The following is a 23,720-nucleotide window of genomic DNA, read 5'->3' on the forward strand; positions in this document are numbered from 1 at the left end:
GTTCCTTTGTCATCTAACGGGCTCACCGCCTTCCTTGCTGGTTTCCTAATTTCTTTTGATATACTCAAAGAACCGTTTGTTGCTGGTCTTGATGTTTGCAAGCTACGCGTTCCTCATAATCCTTCTTTTGCCTCCCCTCTTACAGCTAACTTTGTTTTCTTTTGCCAAATTACTTGGTGTTCCCTCTCATATTCTTCAACAGTCAAACTGGATCTCCATTTTCTAAAAAGATATTTTTTCTTTTTCTGATAATTTCCTCAACCTCTCGCTAACCATGGTGGATTTATTTTTCTTGACTGGGTGCTGCCTTTCCTAACTCAAGTGAAACACATTCCAGCTGAGCTTTTATTACTGTGTTTTTAAATAACCTCCAAGCATCCTGGACAGTTTTGACTCTCTTGATTTTCCCTTTCAGCTTCCTGCACACTATCCCCCTCATCTTTGAGAAATTTCCCTTTCTGAAGGCAAATGTAACTACATTAGTCGTTGTCACTTGCTCACACACAGAGATACTGAATCTGACAGCATTGTGGTCACTGTTCCCTATCGGCTCAACAACACTGACTTCCCGCACCAGGTCCTGGGTCCCACATAGAATTAGATCTAGGATCACCTCTCCCCTGGTTGGTTCCACAACCATCTGCTCTAAGTCATTGTGTCATTTAGTTATCCAGGAATGCTCTCTCCTTAACTCGAACATACGTATTTTCCAGTTTATATATGGGGATTAAAAGTTAAAATCACCCACTACCACTACAATTTTGTTTTTGCTGGCCTCTCTAATTTCTTTTTCCATCTTAGAATCTTCTTGTGCACTTTGGTCAGGGATTTACGATAATATATTCCTAATATTAAACTGTCCTTCACACCTTTGCATTGATATCCACAGTGATTCTGTAGGGAAACCTTGTGCCCTTGTACTGTCTACTTCATGTGACACTCATACTTCCTTTCATGTAAAGGGCAACTCCACCCCCAATGTGCCCTGTCCTATCCTTCCTATAGAACTTGTGGCCCGGTATAAATACATCCCACTGTTCCTCCTCATTCCACCATGTCGTTCTGTAATGCTCCATCATATCAAAGTCCTCCTTCAAAATCCTGTACTCCAGTTCTCGTGATTTTGTGGTCGGCTGCTTCGCACTATTAGCAAGTATGGAGACTCCTGCATATCCGGCTCCCCGTCCTCAACCTGGGATTCTGGCGTGCTTTACCCCTCAAGTCTTTTGTAGATTACCTATCCCTTGTCACACGCACATTGCTATGTTCCACGCTTGTATGTGGTTGATTTCAGAAAAAATCCTCCCTCTCTGTCTGCATCCCCATAGATACTCGTATTCCGAACCGTAAGTCACCTCAGTTCCTGTTGGCTTTCCCCCAGGGATCGGGGTAAAAGCTGTTCTGCCACCTTTTTAATGTTGAGCGCCAGCAGCCTGGTTCCTCTTTGGTTAAAGATTTATTCCGTCCCTTTTGCACAGGTCTGCCTTAACCTTAGTGCCGTTCCCCAGTTCCTGACAAATCTGAAACCCTCTACCTGCCACCACCTTCTGCTCCACCCATTGGAGACCCCTGCATCTCTGCTTGCTCAGTTCGCCCTGCATCGTGGAACAGGTAGCATTTCTGAGAATGCCACCTTTGGGGTCCTGGATTCTCAACTTCGTTACCCAGCAGCCTACCAGCTTCCAGAACCTCCCGGCTACATTTCCCACCGTCGTTGGTGCCAATGTGGGATCTCACAACTGCTGATTCCCCCCCAGCACTGTCTAAAAGTCTATCTAGACGAAGCGTGACATCCGCAACCTTCGTACCAGGCAGGCAAGTCACCATGCAGTCATCCCGCCTCTCACAAACCTAACTCTCTACATTTCTAATGATCGAATCACCCACTACGAGGAGCCTCCCACCTCCCAGAGGGGTATCCTCAGTGTGAGAGGATATCTGATCACCAGTTAAGGAAGGGGTCCCATCTAAGGGAGCATCTTCCCCCACCTCAGACTGGCACCCTCCATCCCCAAGACTTTCATTCTCCATGACATCTGAAGAGATGTCACCTTGGGAGTGGGACCCGGCTGTTAGGTCCCTGAAAGCCTTGTCTGTCACCCTCTCTGCCTCTTTCAGAGGGGTGTGTTCCCACCTTGGGAACTTGTGATGAAAGGTGGTGTCAAACGACATAGAAGGGGAGGGGGGAATGGAATGAGGGTACAATGGAAGCTGTTTAGGAACTTAATCCTTAGTTCTGTCAGTGGAAGTTTGAATGTTCAATCCTGATGCTGTTTTCAATAAAGGAAACTGTGTAAACATTAAGTCTAATTGAATAGTCCAGGGGCAGGACAGCTAAGCGGGGGGAAAAATTAAATGGAGGTTCTGCTGAATATGTTAAAAAGTTAATATTAAGGTTGGGTGCTGTGTGGTTTCCGGGCTGTCTGGCCGTGTTCTAGCAGCATTCTCTCCTGACGTTTCGCCTGCGTCTGTGGCTGGCATCTGTGGCATGGCGAGCTAGGCGAAACGTCAGGAGAGAATGCTGCTAGAACACGGCCAGACAGCCCGGAAACCACACAGCGCCCCAGTGATTCCGGCCGTGAAAGCCTTCGACAACACATTAATATTAAGGTTATTTACAACCTCATCCCTTGAAATTTTGTGGTTGAACCCATCATCTTATGTCAAAATTCCAAAGGTTCAGAAAGGGATCCCTGTCCTCAGAAATAAGGAACCTAAAATTGATTCTGGTGATCTACTACTATTTGGTCTGAGAATGAGTTCTTAATTCTAAGCAGAATTGTGGATTGGCGAGGCAGAGGGACGAGAGAGACAGGCTGTGGCTGTTCATGCATCTGCACTGCTGACCCTGCGGCTATTTGCTTTGCAGTGGAGGTTTCCTGTGGGTTTCTTGTTTGCACAGGGCTCCTCCCCCTGCAAAATGTCCCCAGCTGGACACCATTTTGCATGCCTTGTTGTTTCCATGCAATCTCCATTTGGACAAGTTGCCTGCTGCCTTTTTTGAGGGGGGTGGGGGTTGCTGCCTTTGGCCTAATCTACTTTTCATGGTCTGTTGCTCCAGCATTAGACCTCAGGCATTAAAAGAAGCCCTTCTAAACATTCTGGAATGCTAGCCCAAAGCATGGGAAAAACTGCTGTTGTATAAGTTGGGGAACTTGAAAAGATCTTAACACACAGTGATCTCCTTCACTTTCCCTGTGAAGGGAGAGAGAAAGTCACACTTTAACAGGTTTCGGAAACCGCCTGAGAATGCGGTGAGTTCTGAAGAGGGGAACCCAACCCAATGTGTGCTCAATGTGAAGGAGACCACAAGCGCATTAACGGCCAGTGTCTCTGTGAATCCAATAGTATGCTTCTCCATTGTCCACCATATATTTGTTTCTTCTTCAGTTTTGTTCTCACTTTCTTCAATGTTTCTCATTTCCACAACTAGCCTCATGAAATCAACAGCAAAATGACCATTTAAGAAAATAGCTCATGTTTCTTACAAAAGGAGTGCAGTTCTTTGCACCTTTGTGGAGAGGGGGTTCCTCTGGAATTGGGTGGTGGTCTAGCTGGAAACAGCCCCCCTCCCTCGATGGTGCAGGACACAGCCCTGTGCCCAGCAGCCAAAGAGAGGGAGAGGAGTTGTCTCAGAGAGGTTCCTAGGCAAGGAGGCGGGCCTCAGCATTGTGACTCTTCTCCCTTTTAATGCACTGTAACCCTAAGATGGGTGAAGGTGCCTGGATTGATCAATGTCTAAGGAAGCAGAGGCAGGGCTGGAGATATCAAGGCCCCGTGGACTTCAGGAATGATGTTCCCCTGCCCCAGGAAGGAAACACAAGTTGTCACTGAGAAACAGCAGGCCCATTCTGCAGCCAAATTGTCAGCTTGAAGGGAGAGCCCCAATAGGAGGCTGCCCTGGGAGGAACTGTGGTGGCAAATAGGATTGTAACAAGTAACTTAACCTATCACAAAGAACTTTATTTATATATGTACGACACAGGAATGCGGTGCACAGACCTCAGGTATGTATCCAAACAAGGCCTTTACGCCTTGTCAGCCAATCCCTCCAAGTTCAATGCATTCCTGTTAATTGTGTGCCACTGAAGGGCCCCAGAAGTCTGGATTTGACTCTCTTCTTCTGTATGTCGGAAGCCATGGCAAGGGAGGGAGGCGGAAGAGCTACCTAAAATCCTAACCACCCGTACTCAAGTTCTCAACAACCGCAAAGATGCGTGGCTTGCTCCGGGGTGTGGGGGAGGGGCAGCATGGTCACCATTAACAATTACTGGTGTCCAGGTTATTAAATTGAACATTCCCAGCCCTCCCATTTTCTCCCTTAAGGCAGCTGCATGTTTTACGGCTTTCTCATTAAGAATGGGAGGGCATGAAGCCAGCCACCACCAGCTGACCCAAGCACCCTCTGGGACTTCGGGGCCATGTTTGTCTAGCCAATGCCTTTCCATGCAGCGCTTCATGCCCAAGGGCATAAAGTCTATCTGCGCCTATTGCTTCTGCGGCACTGCTGGAATTATGCAGAAGCACACAGTGCATTCATTCCTTGGATTAAGTCTTGGTGTAGATGTGTTCCACTTTGCTGCCTCAGGATTTCTTAAGCACCCTTCTCCAGGAAGCAGCAGATGGAATATCTTTCAAATGTTTGTAGATGATAATTTCCCCTCTTTGACAGCTCTCTGCATATGACTGCATCTGCCAAGCACAGTTTCCTTTTTCAGGGCTTGACTGTATACTGCCCAGATTTAAAGTCCTTCCTTTTACCTGCTAAAGGTGGCAGCCCAGCAACTTGTAACAGGGGGACATAATGTACCCCTTTCTGCTCATTCTAGCAAAAGGGTATGATTTTAGCTCACAATTCTTCACATTCTGCTTGACTAAAAAGCATGCAGCACGATCCTACCATGCAGGGAATGGGTCCGGCTGAAAATGATTCTATCCATAGTCATTCAGGAATAAGTCCCACTGATATAAGTGGAACCCATTTGCAAGTGAGCACATTGCAAAGTTAAAACCTTAAAATGAGAGACACTATAGATATAAAATCTATGCTAATAAGAGGGCTGACAGGCAGTCTAGTTCACCCTAAATACTGTATTCTGTCCTGTGGCATGTGATATCTACAGCCACAGGGATCAAACTGATTTGGAAATAGCATTATTATTAGAATCCCCCCCCCCAAAAAAAAATTCACTGTTTAGATATAGCCACTCATTCCTCTTATTCTCTGCTTCCTTCTCTTCATATTTCCCTTGCAGCAAAATAGAATTGCTCAAAATACCCGAAAAGAGGGAAAGAAATTGACTGCTGGATTCCAAGGAGAAACTGGGTAAAGAGGAATTTGAAGGTTTTCTCCTAACGACGCTGTTTGGGAAACATTTTCTACATTGCTTATGGGCTTCCTTGGGAAAAGCAATGTCAGTTCATTTATTTTTTAAATGGTAGCCAGATTCTGCAACACAATCTGACTTTTTGGGATTATCATCCTCTAGAATGGACCACTATTTTATTCATTGTCTTTTTTTGATAGCAAGAATGCACTGAGATGCTTCAAGCCCCGTGGAATCCTTTAATCATCCACAAAACTTTCCCTTCTAAATAAAATTGCCACGCTACCAGCAGTAAAAAATGTGAATATGGGCACAAAAAAAGCAATCTGCTGCGTGATTATCGCACCAGATTTACCTGCAGCGGCTTCCCAACTCACATTCATCACGTGGTTCTGCAGTCGCTATACACCTTCTACGCATATCCTACGTGGGACAAGTCTGACATTTGAAATATCTGACAGAGAGCCTGCACTATATTAGATCTGGAAAGGTCCTTTCCCCTTTCACATCTCTCATTCTTCTATAAAGTGGCATGCTCACCATGAGCAATCGTTAGTATTGCAGGTATAGGATCTGCTTTGAACATTGAGAAAACGGATTTCAGCTTTGTGTTTGATCAGAGGCAGAGCTACCAGAGGGTGGCGGGTGCACACTGCACCAGGCACACGCCTGGAGGGGTGGAAAATTGCCTCCCCTTCGAAAAGTTTCATCATCATCATTTTCTTCCACCTTAGTTCAGCCTGAAAGCGGAAGCTGGAAAACCGGCCTGTTCACTTGAGACTGAAAACGGTCTGGTTGGAACTACACTTCCCAGGGAGACCTTTTGCGAAAGCCCCCAACTCTGCACTTTCAGGCCGGACCGAAGGTACGAAAGTGTGTGTAAGAGGTCGCAGAGTGCGCACTGGGCACAGTATGGCCCAGCAACGCCTCTGGTTTGATCCAGTCAGTTATTTCCTCAATCAATCAATTCTCCTCTTTTTACAAGAGCTGCTACATGCAGCTTTTGCCTACACAGGTCCCGTGATCTTAAAGAGGACCCTTCCTTCTTTTTTCACCAGTGGAGAAACTAGCTGAATACAGCCCTTTGTAACTCCACTGAGAACAGCTTCAATAAAGCCATTGCTGGCAATAATAGATGTCACAATGACCTTTCTTGGTGCCAGGGCACCCTGATGGCTGGGATCTCTGAAAAGCCAAGCTTATGAAAGCTATTGCAGGGCTAGAAAAGCTTGTGCATAGGTGTAGTCCATGAGCTGCCTGCCGAAGAGACTGTCTCTTCCCGTATGGCATCATTTCAAACAACCGGCCATGGGAATAGACATCATTGGCTTTATGGTTATGCCACAGTTTTGGCATTAACCTCCTAAAGCATGAAGCACAGGTTTTTATGGAATAGTTAAATTCTCAGTGGCTGAGTTGGTTTCTCAAACTTGGGGTACCCTTTAGCACATGTTGGTTGGCTTCAGACTATATTGTTGATATTTAATATTTTGATTTTAACATCTTCCTATGTTTCAAGTATCTGATGTTATTCCTTTGTGTTCATTGTAAAACATGGAAACCCAGAGGATAAAGCAGGATAATGGACTGCGAGAGAAAAAGCAGATTCCTTCGATCATTGGAGAGCACCAAAGGTAAACTGACTTCCTCACTGCCTGCTCCCCCAGCTCTCAGTGGCTTGTCACCTAGGGAACTGGAGGCTGAGTTGAATACTGAATTCAGCACACACCAGCTTTCAGGCATGTGTGTGAATACCCCAAGAATCATCCACAGGTGAATGGAAAATCTTTCCTAGTAGCCATGCACCTTTCTTTCTGGAAACAAGTTTTCATATCAACCCCAAGTGTGCAAATCGGCCCATCGTCATTTTTCACATATCATATTCTACTAAACTAGACAAGCGTAGAGATAGTCGGATTTAAAATCGGGCTGCAATTCTTAAAACCACTGGTCAGGAAAACCATTTAAATCATGGTTTTCTACAAAAAAAATACTTATACTGGTATAATTTTAATATTTACAACCAGATAAAGGTTTCACTTTTAGAATAACCTTTCATATTAGGTTTTTAATTACATAAAAAATTACTGATTTGGTTATACTATTAGAAATACATAGACAGATAATTATAAAATTATTTTGAGGTGAACAATCTCCAGTTTCATCCAGACCACCAGGCCCTGCGTTACTTTCTTACAGTGTTTGCCTTTTGCACACATGCTTGCCTGTGCTCCAGTGTGGTGTAGTGGTTAAGAGCAGGTGGGCTAATCTGGAAAACATGAGCAGTGAACTCTAATCTGGTGAACCAGATTTGTTTCCCCACTCGGGCATTCCTGCTGGGTGATCTTGGGCTAGTCACAGTTCTTCAGAACTCTCAGCCCCACCTACCTCACAAGGTGTTTGTTGTGGGGAGAGGAAGGGAAAGGCTTTTGTAAGCCCCTTTGAGTCTCCTTGCAGGAGAGAAAGGTGAGGTATAAATCCAAACTCTTTTTTTCCTTCTTATCCATATGTAGAGGAACTTAATTAAAATATTCCCAAATTGGGTCTCTTTTACAGCCGGCCACTAATATAGATTTTTCTCCTCTAGGGAGAGAATATGATAAACCTTAGGCTTAGGCTATACACATAAAGATCCCAAAATTGTGGAGTATTCTGCTCAAAATGCTTCACCTCCTCACACTTTGCTCGTTGTACAGATCTATTCCATTCCCAACAATGTTTTATTCATTGAACTTCTTGAAACTCAGCACTTAAGAGGTAAGGGTTGATTTTTTTGTACATAGATTTGCAAATGAACAATGGGATTAAGGTCTTTTTGTCAACTCTGTATGTTTATTTTATAAAATTTGGGCATCCCAGAGCATCCCAGCATCCACTTGCCAGCATTTTTACTCCTCTTCCAGGGTAAATGCCCCAAAGAGACAGAGGCATAGCTACCATGGGGCAGGGGGGTGCGCGTTGCACCGGGCGCGCACCTGTGGGGGATTTTATTTTTTGATATTTTTAGTGTTTTTATTTTGTCGGCCGGCAGAGGGAACAGTTGTTAGGATAGCGGCAACAAAATTTCAGGATATCGTCAGGTGACACTCCTGATGATACCAGCCAAGTCTGGTAAAGTTTAGTTCAGGAGGTCCACAGTTATGGACCCCCAAAGAAGGTGCCCCCATCCCCCATTGTTTCTAATGGGAGCTAATAGTAGATGGGGCTCTGGACCCCCGGAACCAAACTTCGGACCCCCTTAACCAAACTTCACCAAACCTGGGAGGTATCATCAGGCGAGTCTCTTGAAGGTAACCTGAAATTGTGGTACTGCTAACTTAAACATTGCTCCCCTGACAGGCACCCTCAAATTTTCCCCAGATTCTCCCTTTAACCCCCTCCCCTGCTTTTCTGAGTGGATTTAAAGGGAGAATCTGGGCTCCTTTGTCTATACAATATTGAAAGTGATGCTGTTTGGGGGGTGGGGTGGGGGGGAATCCTCCCTGAAACAGCATCACTTTCAATGTTGTTTAAACTAGGGAGCCCAGATTCTCCCTTTAAGGTGGATTTAAAAGGAGAATCTGGGTTCTCTAGGGCCGTTTCCGCATGGCCACACTCAGGGATGCGTCAGCGTATACAACGCCGACACACTCTCCTGGGACCGTTCGCACGAATGGTCCCAGTAGGGGCGGGGAAGACAGCGCAGCGCTGTGCCATCGCCTGAACGCCTTACCTTCCCTCCAACCTTCTGGCACGTTACCCAGGCCAGGGGACACGTCTCCCTGCCCTGCACGACAGCTCTGGAGTCGCAGGGCAGGGGGGGCATGTCCCCAGGCCTGGACGATGCGCCGGAAGGTTGGAGGGAAGGTAAAGCATTCGGGAAAGGGGGGGTGGCGCCTTCCAGCCGTTGCTGTTCACATGGTTTCTGGAAAACCTCACTTGGGGAGCGAGGTTGGGAAACAGTAATGCAGCAGTGCCCCTCATGCGAACAGCTCCATAGGGACAGCGTTTTTGTCGTCCCTAGGGCGCTGTTTTTGGCTTGTGCGGAAAGGGCCTAGGAGAATCTGGACTCTCTAGTCTAAATAACATTGAAAGTGATGCTGTTTCAGGGTGGATTCTCCCTTTAAGGGGGATTTAAAAGGAGAATCAGGGACCCCAAGTTTAAACATTAAAAGTGATGCTGTTTTAGGGTGAATTCCCCCCCCCCCCAAAAAAAAACCCAGCTTCATTTTCAATGTTGTTTATGCTAGAGAGCTCAGATGCTCCTTTTAAATCCACCTTAAAGGGAGACTCTGGGCTCCCTAGTGCAAAAAATTGTTTTTTGGTGCAAAAATTGTTTTTTGGTCGTAGTGGGGGAGGTTGGCCTTTGGTCGTTGGAGGGGCGCAAAACTCAGATTTTGCCCCGGGCTCCATTTTCCCTAGCTACGCCTCTGCAAGAAGGGCAAATTCGCAAGCACGGGGCCCTCACCGCATCCAGAAGTCAACTTGTTTTTGGCTTTTTTCTGTTGAAATTTTTTTTATTTAAAAAAAGCTTTTTCCACCGGGTAGTTTTGGACACCCCCCTGGATTGGGTTTTTAATTCCATTGTTCCTTTGCAAATCTGTGAACACAGAATCAACCCCTTACCTTTTAAGTCCTAAGTTCCCATCAATAGTTTACCTTGTAATAATCCCTTGTAATAAGTTTACCTTGTAATAATCAATAGTTTACCTTTTAATACTCTCATAATTATTAAATAATTTCATAATTATGTCATAATCTATTTCAAGTAGTATAACCAAAACAGTAATTTTTTTATATAACTGTAGAACTAATCTGAAAAGTTATTATTCTAAAAATAAAACCTTTACCTGATTGTTAATATTAAGGTTATACCAGCAAGAACGAGTCTTTATCAAGAAAACAATGATTTAAATCTAATTTTACTGACTAGTGATTTAAATCATAATTTAAATCAAATCTGATCCCAATCAGTATATGGTTCTTTATATCACCAACTGCAGCCTTCAGGCAGCCCACGGTGGGCTCTACCATCACTCTGGGTGGCCCCATTTGGCACTGACCGGGGCCTGGGCCTTCTCATCATGGCTCCGATTCTTGTGCAATGGAATCCCTGGAGGGGGACCTGTTTGAGATCTTTAGGGGGAGGCTTCAAATCCTTCCTATTTGCCCAGGCTTTTGAGGGGGGTTGATTAGCAGGCATCTTTTTAGAAGGGGAGAGAGTTGAGGACTGTTCTGTTTTTAAATGATTTTTTAAATTATTAGTAGTGTCCCTTCAGACTGGCAGCAGCTTTTCAGTGTCTCAAGTGAGGGTCTCAAACAACAAGTGAGGGTTCAAACAACATCTCCTACTTGATCCTTTTAACGAGATAGCTGAGATCATCTGCATGCTCAGTGGAGGTTCTACTACTGAGCCATGACATCCCCAAATGTTGCTGCTTGTTATAGTTATGCTTTTTCTCTTCTTCCTTTCTAGTTATCCGAGTCTTGGTTTTTCTCCTTAGTTCCCCCTGTCAACTAATGTTCCCTACAGTGTTTTCTCTTTTGTTCTCTTATTCATTCTTTTGTATTTTTCTCTTTATTTCAAGTCTTTTTATTTACCTACTCATTGTTTCGTAAACCTCTCAAAGACAGCATTGATACTTTTCCACCTTCATCGTGGCCAGCATGAGGCAGTTCTTTCTCCCTTTACTAGAAATGTTCTACAATCTGGGAAAGGCAGCTGTTGTTCACAAAGGTTTATGCTGGAATGAATTCTGCTAGTGGGTTTCTATGGTGTCAGTGGACTTGTGATTTATTCTGCTACTACCGTGTTTCCCCGAATATAAGACAGTGTCTTATATTAAATTTTGCTCCCAAAGATGTGCTATGTCTTATTTTCAGGGGATGTCTTATTTTTCTGTGTTCTGTTCGTCGGGCATGCTGCCAAACAAAAACTTTGCTATGTCTTACTTTCGGGGGATGCCTTCTATTTTGCACTTTAGCAAAACCTCTACTATGTCTTATTTTTTGGGGATGTCTTATATTCGGGGAAACAGGGTATAAATGTGGTTGTCATATGTCTTTCATTGCAAGGACATCATTCCTAACTACTCCAGTATTTAAAAAACATCCATCCATTGTTTCTGCTGTCTACAAGTATTCCTTTAGTGTTTCTAAGATGGACTACTACCATTTTTGGCCTTCCTTTTTAACTATTCAAAATCTGTTGTTCATTCTGTTCCTCTGTTAAGTTTGACAACTATCACGCCTTTTTTGGCTTTCTTTCTGCTTTTGCCTCATCCAAGTCATCTTCATTGTTAAGGTCACTATCCTCCCATTTGTGTCAGCTTCATGTTCACTGGAGGGGGGGGGGCACTGTCTGGCCCCTTCCCTGAGGTAGTGGCTTCCAAGTGGTGAGGGGAATCATCTCATTTTATCATGCCACCAATTTCCTATGCCCTTGGCATTTCCCCCACATGGGCAATAAGCATTCCAGCTGCAACTAATAAAATGTCAATAAGTGTTTTTGTTTACTGTAGATATTTTCATTGATAAATAAATTGAGTAAGACTTGTTTAATAGTAGGATTTATTGTTTCCTGAGTTATTTTTGCAGTCTCCAAAAGTTTGCTATATCTGGATTTTACCACCATCTGAATAAAAATTCCCACTTCACCACAGCCTCTCCAGCAATCTCTGTTATCTATTTTCTTTATATGGGCTGTCTTAGCTGGAGTGAACAATTTCAAATTTCGAGATATCCTTAACCTATACCAAGCATGTAAGCTTCCTGAAATCATTGATTTGGGTAGGGAAATGTTGGAATATTTGACTTAAATCCTAGTCATTAAATTTAGTATTTAGTTCTATTTCCTAATTGTTTTTCATTGTCTGTTCCAGAGTCTGACCCTGATTTGATAATATCCTATATGTCAGTGATTAACTTTTCTTTATAAAATCTTTGAATTCGGATAATGGTCTATTTAATTGATCTTTAATTTCCTTCTTTTGAAGAAAACTTAGAAGTTGATGTTTCAGAAGTGACTTAGTCCCTTCAGGAATCCTTCCTTCCGTCCAAAGCTGATTACCTTATATACTCACATAAAAGCCCCCCCCCCCTCGACTTATACACAAGTGAATGAGTGGCGAGCGGGTGGAGGGAACGGGTGGCGAGCGAAAAAAGGCTGGGAGCTGAGGGTGTTTTTCTGTACCTGCTCCCTGCTATGTGGACACAAAGGCAGCTCCCAGGTAAGCCTTGGCATGTTGCTTCACTGCACTACAGGTGGCCAGTAGCTTCATTCAGTGAATATTCAGTGAATAGGTGTGAATATTAAATATTAAATGTATATGTTACAGAATTTTTGTTCAGGCCAGGAAGCTCCATGAATGCTAGGGAGCCACACCCCCGGGGAAATCTACACCACTGGAGTTTCAATGGGTGGCAGGAATCCTCCACACACACAGGGTGTCCTGGGGTGCAGCCACTGCCAGCACCTTTCTCGGCCCCCACCCAGTAGTGTTTTGGAAAGCGAGGTGGGACTGTCCAGCTGGAGCTTGCAAGACCTGCAGACTCTGTTTTTGGGAAGCGGCCGGGCATCACCACGCCAGTATCTTCACTGTGTCATGATAAGCTATCCGTGTTGAAGGAGAACCTGTAGGGACTTTTTAAAAGGGGGATCTTGTTGAGCATCTTCCCTGTGAAACTCTGAAGAGATACTGTCTGTGAGAGTTACATATTCCACTTCAGAACTTTTAAAGTTATTGTTGATACCAGACTGTTTTTCTTTGAAATAAATATTTAAAAACATTTTTATTGCTATCTATTTTTATTTTTGAAATTTACCAGTAGCTGCTGCATTTCCCACCCTAGACGTATACACGAGTCAATAAGTTTTCTCAGTTTTTGGTGGTAAAATTAGGTGCCTTGACTTATATGCAGGTCAACTTATACACGAGTATAATATTTAAAAGCATAGCATTTGCATCCATTACCATTATCTGATTAAGAAAGGAATCTCTAAAAACACAGCCTTTTGCAGAAGGAAACGTTGGAAGGTATCCAGTGGAGGTCACTGGAGAGATTCCAGGACATAACACCCTTTTCCTTTACATCAATATAGGGCCATAAAAAGTTGTAAGCAGATTTATTTTATTGGATTTAATATGCCATTCTTTCCCAACCCATGGCTCAGAGCAGCTAACAAAATTTAAATATCATCATATAACAACTAAAATCTCTCCTCTCTTTGAAATTATCTTTTTCTATCTCCAGTAAACCATTTTTGTAATGTTTTTGGCAGAGAAGGTTGCCTCTGACCTCAGGTATCAGACATCAGAGCTGGTTGGGTCCAACACTATCATATTCATAAATGACCTGGAAGTAGGGGTGGGTAGCATGGTGGCCAAGTTTGCAGATGATACCAAATTAGGTAGGGTGGTGAGAACCACAAAGAATTGCGAAGAGCTCCAAGTGGACCTTAATAAATTAGGTGATTGGGCTAAGAAATGGCAAATGCAGTTCAATGTAGCAAAATGTAAAGTGATGCACATAGGGGCAAAGAATCCAAACTTCACATACACACTACAAGGGTCAGTGCTATCAGTCACAGACCAGGAAAGGGATTTGGGCGTCTTAGTTGATAGTTCCATGGGAATGTCAACTCAATGCATGGCAGCTGTGAAAAAGGCAAACTCTATGCTGGGGATAATTAGGAAAGGAGGAGTTTTCGATAATAACATCGTAAGCGATTCGTCATGCCCTTATAGTGAAAGCCATGGTGCGACCAAGCGACCTGAGTACTGTGTTCAGTTCTGGTCACCACATTCTCAAAAAAGCCGATATTGAAGAGATAGAAAAGTGCAGAGAAGGGCAACGAGGATGATTGAAGGATTGGAGCACCTTCCTTATGGAGGAGAGGCTGGAGCGTTGGGGACTCTTTAGTTTGGAGAGGAGACGTCTGAGGGGGGATATGATTGAAGTCTATAAAATTATGCATGGGGTAGAAAATGTTGACAGAGAGAAATTTTTCTCTCTTTCTCACAATACTAGAACCAGGGGGCATTCATTGAAAATGCTGGGGGGAAGAATTAGGACTAATAAAAGGAAACACTTCTTCACACAACATGTGATTGGTGTTTGGAATATGCTGCCACAGGAGGTGGTGATGGCCACTAACCTGGATAGCTTTAAAAGGGGCTTGGACAGATTTATGGAGGAGAAGTCGATCTATGGCTACCAATCTTGATCCTCCTTGATCTGAGGTTGCAAATGCCTTAGCAGACCAGGTGCTCGGGAGCAGCAGCAGCAGAAGGCCATTGCTTTCACATCCTGCATGTGAGCTCCCAAAGGCACCTAGTGGGCCACTGCGAGTAGCAGAGTGCAGGACTAGATGGACTCTGGTCTGATCCAGCAAGCTAGTTCTTATGTTCTTACATTATATGAAGCTGAACTCCCGCTTGGTTTACCAGAAATGCTTGAAGTTTTTTGTTGTTTCCATAGCAATTGGGGGTTTTACGGGGACGGGTTGCTAACGCAACGTCCAACCCTCCTCTTTTTGCATCCAAAACACCTGGAGGAGAACATTCGAGGAAGACCTGAAGGCACTGAATATTGCACGGGAAGAGGCTAAAATACTCGCCCAAAACCAGAACTGCTGGAGAGCACCTGTTGCCCGATATGCTTCTCAGAATGGGAGGATCTAACCAACTAACTAGTAAACCTATTTCCTTGGAGAAGGAGAAACAAGGAGTTAGATGTCTCAATTGATATGCATCGTAACAAATAAAAACATTTGGAATACCCTTATTGAATAAAGTGATGTCTTAAGAGTTTAACTGTTCTTGACTTTTCAGAATTAAAATAAATCGGTCCAATTTAGTTGGCAATCTGTCAAGATTTTTTTCCCTGAAAAACAAAGAGGGAGCACAAAAAACAGAGAGGATAATTTTGGAAGTATTAAATAATGGTTACTTTTTATGTATGTGGTAGCATATGGAACATATTCTGAATGATATATTTATTGTTTAAATGTGAATAATTATGGAAACAATTAATAAACTAAAATGTGTTTGATAATGAATTGTTGTTGTGTTCTGTGTTTTCAGTGTTATAGTTTAAATTCTAAGTTGCATAAATGTCTAGAATAGGACTACTGTATCATATTATAAATGATACATTTTTATATGAATACAGTAAAATAAGTCAAACTAGAGCACAGGCAGTGCAGGGGAGAGAAGGGGTGCCACTCAAAAGGCAATTCCAGGAGCAAAACAGGAGGAGGATGGGATAATGAATGGAAAAATATGAATGGGTGCCGTAAAACGGGAACCAAGAAGGAAAAGGCTGAGCAAAAGGAAGAGACCTGGACAGACTGAAAGGCATGAGCAATTACAGAGACATCTGTCACCAGGTACAGCTTCTCAAAAGTGTGGGTTAGCCTAATGTGGGTCTGTTGGTCACAACTGGATCCTAATGGTGTTGAGCTCATGGTGTTGTTTCGCGTGTGTAGGAGTGTTCAAGAACGAGGTCTTGGGGTATGGCTGGACTGAGCAGCCAGTGTGATGCAGTGGCAAGTCTTGGGGTGTATCAACACAATTTCCAAAGCACAAGATGTCACAGACCCACTGTGTAACTGCAGTCAGGCCAAAGCTGAAGTACAGTGTGCAGTCCTGGAAGCTTCACTTTGAAAAGGATGTGGACAAAATGGAGCAGGTGTAGACAAGAACAATGAGGGTGATGAAGGGACTAGACACCAAGACCTATGAGCAAAGGCTGAGGGACTTGGGAATGTTTAGTGTGGAAAAGAAAAAGTTGAGTGGGGATGACTCCTCTCTTGAAAGACTTAAAAGGCTGTGACTTAGAGCAGGACTCATAATACCGTTATGAGCAGAAACGCACCAGCAGTGACTGGATAAGCACCTGCCAGGGATGCTTGAGGCTGATCCTGCATTGAGCAGGAGGTTGGACTAGATGGCCTTTAGGGCCGCCGCTTCCAGCTAGGAAATGGTTCTGTTTTGAACTCAGCATTTCCATCCAATAAGCCTTTGCAGGGCGCAGAAGTGACTCACCCATCTCAACTGGTTTTCATTAATACTTAATCAGGGAAATCCTAAACAGAGTGACATTTAAATCAGGAGATTTCAATGAAAAGACACTGCGAGGGGCTGCCGATTTCAATGGAGCCGCGGGGCGAGTGGGAGTCTGCTGAATCCATTCTTTTCAAAAAATTTCCCACAGTTCTTTTCCATCTGTGAGATTCCTCCACTCAAACTGGGTACTAGTTTTCTTTTAAAAATAAACACAGGGAGACTGTTAAAAAGGTACAGGCCATCTGTTGTGCAAGCTGATCCATGGTGACACCATACGTATCACGGACGCTGCCCACCATTTCCTGCACCAGGCATTTACACTGCACTGAGAGGCAGCATGGTGCAGTGGTTAAGAGCAGGAGCACTCTAATCTGGAGGAACTGGGTTTGATTCCCCACTCTGCCGCTAGAGCTGTGGAGGTTTATCTGGTGAACTAGATTAGCTTGTGCACTCCATCACATGCCAGCTGGGTGACTTTGGGCTAGTCACAGTTCTTCTGAGCTCTCTCAGCCCTACCCACCTCACAGGGTGTTTGTTGTTGGGAGGGGGGAAGGGAAAGGAGTTTGTAAGCCCCTTTGAGTCTCCTTACAGGAGAGAAAGGGGGGATATAAGTCCAACTCTTCTTTAACCCCAGAAAGCTGATTATTCATTTTATTGACCTTGGAAGGATGGAAGCCTGGGTCAACCTTGAGCTAGCTACTTGAAATCAGCTACTGTTGGGATCAAACTCAGATTGTGAACAGAACTTTTGAGCGCAGTACTGCAATTCACCACTCCATGCTACTTGGTGAAACAGATGACTACTATGATGCTTCTGTTAGAGCACACTGGGGTGGGGTGCGAATCCGCCTGAGGGAGCAGCGTGCAGATTTGCCCTCCCTGAGGCACCTCTCCCAGCAGAAGGGGGATTACACCTGCACGCAGCCACCATTCCCCGCCCACCCCCCTGTGCTGAAACGCAGCACTGAATGCCATGCCAGGGTCCTGGCACCTTTGCTGCTGATGTAGTGGGAATGGGCTGGGGTGTATCCAGGGGTTAGTTGGCTCCCTCCCAGCCTTTGCCAGCGTTATGCCGGTTAGGACTTAAGCCAACCTTTTGGTTGGCATAAGTCCACTGCAGCCTATGGAGGCTTCTGGGCAGTGGGGAGGCTTTTAAGAACATAAGAACTAGCTTGCTGGATCAGACCAGAGTCCATCTAGTCCTGCACTCTGCTACTCGCAGTGCCTTTGGGAGCTCACATGCAGGATGTGAAAGCAATGGCCTTCTGCTGCTGCTGCTCCCGAGCACCTGGTCTGCTAAGGCATTTGCAACCTCAGATCAAGGAGGATCAAGATTGGTAGCCATAGATCGACTTCTCCTCCATAAATCTGTCCAAGCCCCTTTTAAAGCTATCCAGGTTAGTGGCCATCACCACCTCCTGTGGCAGCATATTCCTGTTCAAACACCAATCACACATTAGCATTGAAGAAGTGTTTCGCTATTATTAGTCCTAATTCTTCCCCCCAGCATTTTCAATGTATGCCCCCTGGTTCTAGTATTGTGAGAAAGAGAGAAAAATTTCTCTCTGTCAACATTTTCTACCCCATGCATAATTTTGTAGACTTCGATCATATCCCCCCTCAGCCGCCTCCTCTCCAAACTAAAGAGTCCCAAACGCTGCAGCCTCTCCTCATAGGGAAGGTGCTCCAGTCCCTCAATCATCCTCGTTGCCCTTCTCTGCCCTCGTTGCCCTTCTCTTCTTTTGCACTGTTCAGGCCTCCCCATGCTGCTGGGAAGCCTTTTTGAAGGCGGCAGGGTGGTGCCACGTTGGCACCCTGGCCTACTGCCTCCAGTGTGGATGGGGCTGTTAACCAATTGGCCTGACTTCACTGTGACCTCATCTAGGGCCAAGAAGAACATGGGAAACTTGCAGCCTGAAGACAGCACATGAAATGCCAATTTAGCTGAAACAAAGGACTACAACCTTGTAAGCATTCAAGTGCTTTCACTAGCATTACCAAAACAAGGAGGATCAAGTGGTGTTATGGATGTGGCGCAAGCGAGCTCCGATGTGGGTGCCCACCCCACTGGCATAAGGGGCAAATGTGCTGGTGGCGAGCGCACCCACGTCAGCGGGCAGGTACCACAAAGCCCTGCGGTACCTGGACCTGGAAGAATCTCCTGCCTCGTGGCTCGACTGATGCACAAGACCCCATCGGTGCAGTCAGCATTTTTCAGCTACCACCAAGCTTTCAGCCCAGGAACACCCATTCCCCAGCCACAGTCTTTACACCACCCAAAACTGTGGCATAAGTCCTTTTTGTTCAATGGGCAATTTTCAGGCAACGGGGGGGAGGGGGGGGTTCCTTGTTTTTTTCTCCTTCCTGCACCACCTGAAAGTCTTTTGAGCTCTTGCCACCATGTGCACTCCATCGTCATGGAGAACAAATTTTGCAGTTTTTGTGATTTTCATTCTGACTAACGTTACCTTTGTGATGGAAGTTTTATTCTCTTTTACTCTGAATTGTAAAATCCCCAGTTTCAAGAGGAATGCTTGTTTGTTTTCAAGAGGGGAGCTTATTAGGGGGGAGGGAGTATATGAGGTAGGTATCTTCCTAGAACCTGAGCTTACAGTCGACATCTTGAATAACCATAATCTACAGTACAAAAGCTCTCATATTTGTTCCTTGTGCAAGTTTGGACCATGCAAAGTTAGTCATGAGGACAATTCAGGTACTTTGGAACAGCAGATCTCTGTTACAAAGAGTCTGTTTAAGCTTGGTTTTGATCACCAGGGTCAAGATGAAACTTTATTATCTCTTATTTTATTTTAAAAATATGCAAAATTCATATCAGTAAAAATGTATACTAATATTTTTTGTGAACTGTCCCCTTCCAAAGAATCTTGCAAGAATTTGATGCAGTAGCTCCTTGGGACAAGATTCTGAAGGAACAGCTTCCACGAGAAGCCATAAGTGATTCATCTCTGCGTGGGATGGTACCACGTACCCAGCACGGCTATAAGTCCCTGCATCAACACATCATATTCTTTGTGTGCACTCAGCAGTTATTTTTCAAATATTGTTCCTATGTGCAGCTTTAGCATCAACTTTAAAGTGTTTTAATACATCTATGGGTTCCTCCCTATTGTCACCATGAAGGACCACTGTGTTGTGCGTAGGCAGTGGATGGACTCCAGGTCCGGAAGACCTCGACTCAAATCCCCACTCTGTCACAGTAATTCACTGGGTGTCGTTGGGCTGGGGACACACTGTGCCCCGTCTACCTCAGGTGGGGGCTGTGAGAATAAAACAGGGGAGAGGAGAATTGTATCAGCTACTCCCCACCGGAGGGAAAGATGAGATATACATGAAGTAAATAAAATAAAATTAGGAAGACACAGATGTAAGCAACTGCCAACCTTCCCGGAATTAGCCACTGACACCCCACCCGCAGAAGAGGCAAGGAGGTCAAGAGTAAATAGCTGCCATTTGCACTGTTGGTAAAAAATAAAACAAATCTTGCACATGCTAGGAAAGATGCAATGGAGCGAATGATATGCTAATTTCCACCAACTTTATGCAGCTCCGTGGAACTTTCCCTGAAAGTATTTTTTAAAATGAGAACCTGCCCCTGTCACCAATTTCCCCTGCAGGAAAGAGAACAGAGCCCTACCTGCATGCATTCCTGAGAGCGCTTGAAAGTCCAAAGTGTTCTTAATAGGCGCTCAAGACGGCTTTGTGATACACGAGGGACTGACAACTGAGTGAGTAAGAACAGCACAGCAGTGATGGGAGCAGCTGGAAGAGCCGGAGGACGTGCGCTCCTGGTCAGGATCTCGGCCACCACGATTCACAAGCTGAACCTTCTCCTCTTTCACCAGCTGCTCTTGCACCAATGGATGACACCGCAGCCATCAAACTCACAGAGGCACCTGTGGTTCTTATGAGGGCTGGATCCATCCCAAGAGGCTCCAGTGATCCTCCCTAATAGAGAGGATGCACGACAGCCCTGCTGTGTCCACAGAGGAAAAGGAGACTACAAACCCCCAGTGCTGCAAGGGCTGAGAGACCACTTTCTGCCACATGGCAGCAACCCCTTTAACCCTTCCAGCTGCAGCAGAACAAGCAACAAGACCCCCACCCCACCGGAAGGAGGCTGGATGCAGAAGGGGTTTTCACCACCAAAATGCAGCCCACTATGAAGGTGACTCTACGGGGCTTTCAAGGCAAGAGATGGCCAGAGGAAGTTTGCCGCGGCCACCCCCACCCCCACCCCTGCACAGCAATGGTGGATTTCACTGGTGGCCTCCGAGGTCAGCACAGCTGAGGTGGCCAGCCGGAGGAAGTCAGGCTAGCCCGGTCAGAGCCCCAATGCAGCTGCCAGGCCAGTCCTCCCGAAACACCCTGGCAAGAAAAAGAGGACAGTTTTGTCCCAGGGAGACAACTGATGGGGACTGCTGGAATTGGGTGCCCCCCCCGCCCCGCCCCGACTTCAGGAGCCACAAAGGGCGGCCAGGGCGCACACACTACCACCGCCACCCCAAGCTTGCTCGGGTCCCGGCAGAGCCGCGGTACAGTCAGGCGCGCGCGAGCAGCCTTCCCGGCCGGCCACGGAGAAGCCGGCCGGCCACGAGGCGGACACAGACGGCGCGGACAGCAGGCGCCCTCGCTCCCCCACCCCCACCCCACGCCCGGCTCTCCGCGGTGGCTCAGGCGCGGGCGGACCGACGGGGATCCCAGGCACCAGGCGAGCGCGGGACGCTCCGGAGGAGGCGGGAGAGCCTCGGGCCCGCCGCTCGCTTCCTCCGGGGTGCCGCGGCTTCCCTGCGCTCCCGCCCAAAGCCACCCCCCACCCACCCCCCGGCTGCCCCTGCTCCTCTCGGCGCCCGCTGCCCGGCTCCCCTCCGCCGCCCACGGCCCACCCGAGGACTGGACAGCCCTGCCGCCCAGCGCTGCCTTCGTCCCGACGCGGCAGTGGGGGGCGGGGGGCGGACGGACCCCCACTCCGCGGGAGAGGCGGCAGGGCGGGGCCTCGGCCGCAAGGAGCCGCCTGACAGTCCCGGGAAGTGGGGGGGGGGGGCACGAGCTGCGCGTCAAGTCGAGGGGCCACCGTCCGATTGGGCGCCCAGGCGTGAACCCGCAGGCAACCCCCGCTTTGCCGTGAACATCGACGGGGCCGAAGCGCCCAGACTTGCTGCCGGGGTTGGCCTCGCCTCCCTGCGGGCTTGGCACACGCGGGCCCCCCTGCGAAGAAGAGACCCTCCGGCTGCGCCCGGTGTCCTCCGCCCTCGGAAGCGGCGGGAAGCTCTCCTGGACAGCCGTGAACGCCCCCTGCGGGGAGAGCGGAGGCGTCCCGCCCAGCGCCCCTCTTCCGCCTCCCCCGGCCGCCGGGACCGGCCCACTCGCTGCGGCTGCAAACACCGGCCTACCCCCACCCCCCCACCCCGTCCCGCCCGCAGCCGGCTAGTCGCGGCCCTCAGCCAGGCGCCCGTCGTGCCTCTCCTGGGGCGGTCTCCAACTTCGCCAGCTGGACGAGAACAGGAGGGGCGTCGAATCCCAGCTCGCTCAGCCCTCCCAAGCCACAGCTCTGGCCCACCGGCCCCAGCGAAGGACCGAGGGGAGGCGGCCCCCGACGTCGCGGCCAGCCGCAGCAGCAGACCCCCTCACTCACTCACCCCACGTGCTCGGCTCCAACGGCGCGGGGCCCCGACGGCCCAGGCCCCCCGGCGGCAGCAGCGGCGCCTCTTCCTCGCCTCCCCGCCCGCCGAGAGCGGCAGCCCGGGTCGCAGCCCCAGGGCGGCACGACAACCCTCCTCCGCCCGCCGCCACCAAGAGCCGCCGGGCTTGGGCTGGGCGCCCCGGGAGCTGGGCCGCGGTAGAGGAGGCCGCCGTCGAGTGGGTTCTCCGCGTGCGGGCCATTGGCTTTATGGAGCGCGCCCGGGCAGCGGCCCTCCAGCCCCGCGCGTCCCGCCCCGCGCCCCGATTGGCACGGCCGGCCCCGCCCCCCGGCGCCCCCCTTCCCCCGGCGCTGTGGCAGGGAGAGGCCGCCCCGGGCTTCTGCCAGCCCCCCTCCCCCCGCGCCCAGGCCAGGAAGCGGCAGCCGGAGCCGTTCGACCACCCAGCCCACCGGGAGGCCGGGCCCATGCCGCCCGTCGAGGCCGAGCGGACCGCCTGACTACCCGCCTTGGGTAGCGGGGCGAGGCGGCGTGGAGGCGTGTGCTGGGGCTCGGTGCGCCCCGCCGGCAGGAGCTTCCGAGGGGAGGGAGGCGGCAGATGCGGCTTGGGAAGGTTGCCTCCCCCCCCCCCCGAAAGCCCTCCGCTCCGGCGCGCCGCGGGAAGGAGCTGCCAGCAGGCGAAGCCCCCCCACCCCGCACTATCTCCCCCTCCCCCGCGCGCATTCGCCTCCCAGGGTTGACCAGACCTGCGTTGCCAACCTCCAGGTGGAGCTTGGAGTTCTCCCAGAATTCCAACAGCTCTCCAGGTGACACAGAGAACAAGTGCCCCTTAAGCAGGTGGCTGGCAGCTGTGGGGGGCATGAGGGTGGGCTGTGAATGTCCCCAAAAGTCCTGGGAAGTGCCCAGCCTGGAAGTGTATCACATTCACAGGGGCCCTGCCAGGACAGCCACCAGTGGCTCAGGCGGGGGAGACTTTCTTTCTCAGCCCACAGCTGTGCCAGAAGCCTGAAGAAAAAACTGGAGTTTGTGCACTGCCAACCAATCGAATTCCGGATCAGGTTCAAGGTGCTTGTTTTGATGTTTAACGCCATGAGCGGACTTGGACCTACATACCATATGTCCCGAATCGGCCTCTGCGTTCGGCAGAGGCCAACTTACTGGTGATCCCTGGCCCCACAATGATACGGCTGGCCTCCACCCGGGCCAGGGCCTTTACTGCTCTGGCCCCTGCCTGGTGGAACGCTCTCCCACCAGCTGTTCGGGCCCTGCGGGATCTTGTTGCATTCCGTAGGGCCTGCAAGACAGAGTTGTTCCACTGGGCCTTTGGGGAGTCTAGCCGTTGATAGGGGCCCCCTACCCCCCCCTCCTGTTATGATCTTATAACATCAAGCGGATCTTACCGCCCGTCCCCTTTGAAGTTTGGGAGAATGGAAGTTGGTGCCATCTTGTTTTAATGCTAGACTATTGTACTGTATTTTTAATGGGGTCGGGCTTATTTTTATTAGAGCTGTATTTAATTTATATTTACTGAATTTTAACTTATTATTGTGCTCTATTATGTATTGTTCACCGCCCTGAGCCCTTCGGGGGAGGGCAGTTTATAAGCCCAATAAATAAATAAATAAATAAAAATAAATACCTACGGGACCACCTCTCCCTGTATTGCCCCTTTAGACCCCTCTGTTCCT

The 23,720-nt window shown here is 47.9% G+C and overlaps 2 protein-coding genes across 2 annotated transcripts in view; one reads left to right on the top strand and one right to left on the bottom strand.

The window, feature by feature from the left end:
• PITX3 (paired like homeodomain 3) overlaps nt 1-22,314 on the bottom strand; it is a 46,553-nt gene extending 24,239 nt beyond the window's left edge. Inside the window, exon 1 of the mRNA XM_048507024.1 lies at nt 22,033-22,314. The gene's annotated coding sequence lies outside the window, so the exon portion shown is untranslated. The remainder of the gene's footprint in view (nt 1-22,032) is intronic.
• LOC125437866 (basic proline-rich protein-like) lies at nt 20,729-22,549 on the top strand. The gene has a single exon (XM_048505893.1). The coding sequence runs from the start codon at nt 20,729-20,731 to the stop codon at nt 22,547-22,549; it is 1,821 nt and encodes a 606-aa protein (XP_048361850.1).
• The last annotated feature ends 1,171 nt before the right edge of the window (nt 22,550-23,720 follow it).

Source organism: Sphaerodactylus townsendi, linkage group LG08 (assembly GCF_021028975.2).
Source record: "Sphaerodactylus townsendi isolate TG3544 linkage group LG08, MPM_Stown_v2.3, whole genome shotgun sequence".
Lineage (NCBI taxonomy): Eukaryota > Metazoa > Chordata > Lepidosauria > Squamata > Sphaerodactylidae > Sphaerodactylus > Sphaerodactylus townsendi.

Excerpts from the sequence above, each read along its gene's own strand:
- LOC125437866 (XM_048505893.1), top strand. The coding sequence starts at position 20,729 with ATGCAGCTGCCAGGCCAGTCCTCCCGAAACACCCTGGCAAGAAAAAGA.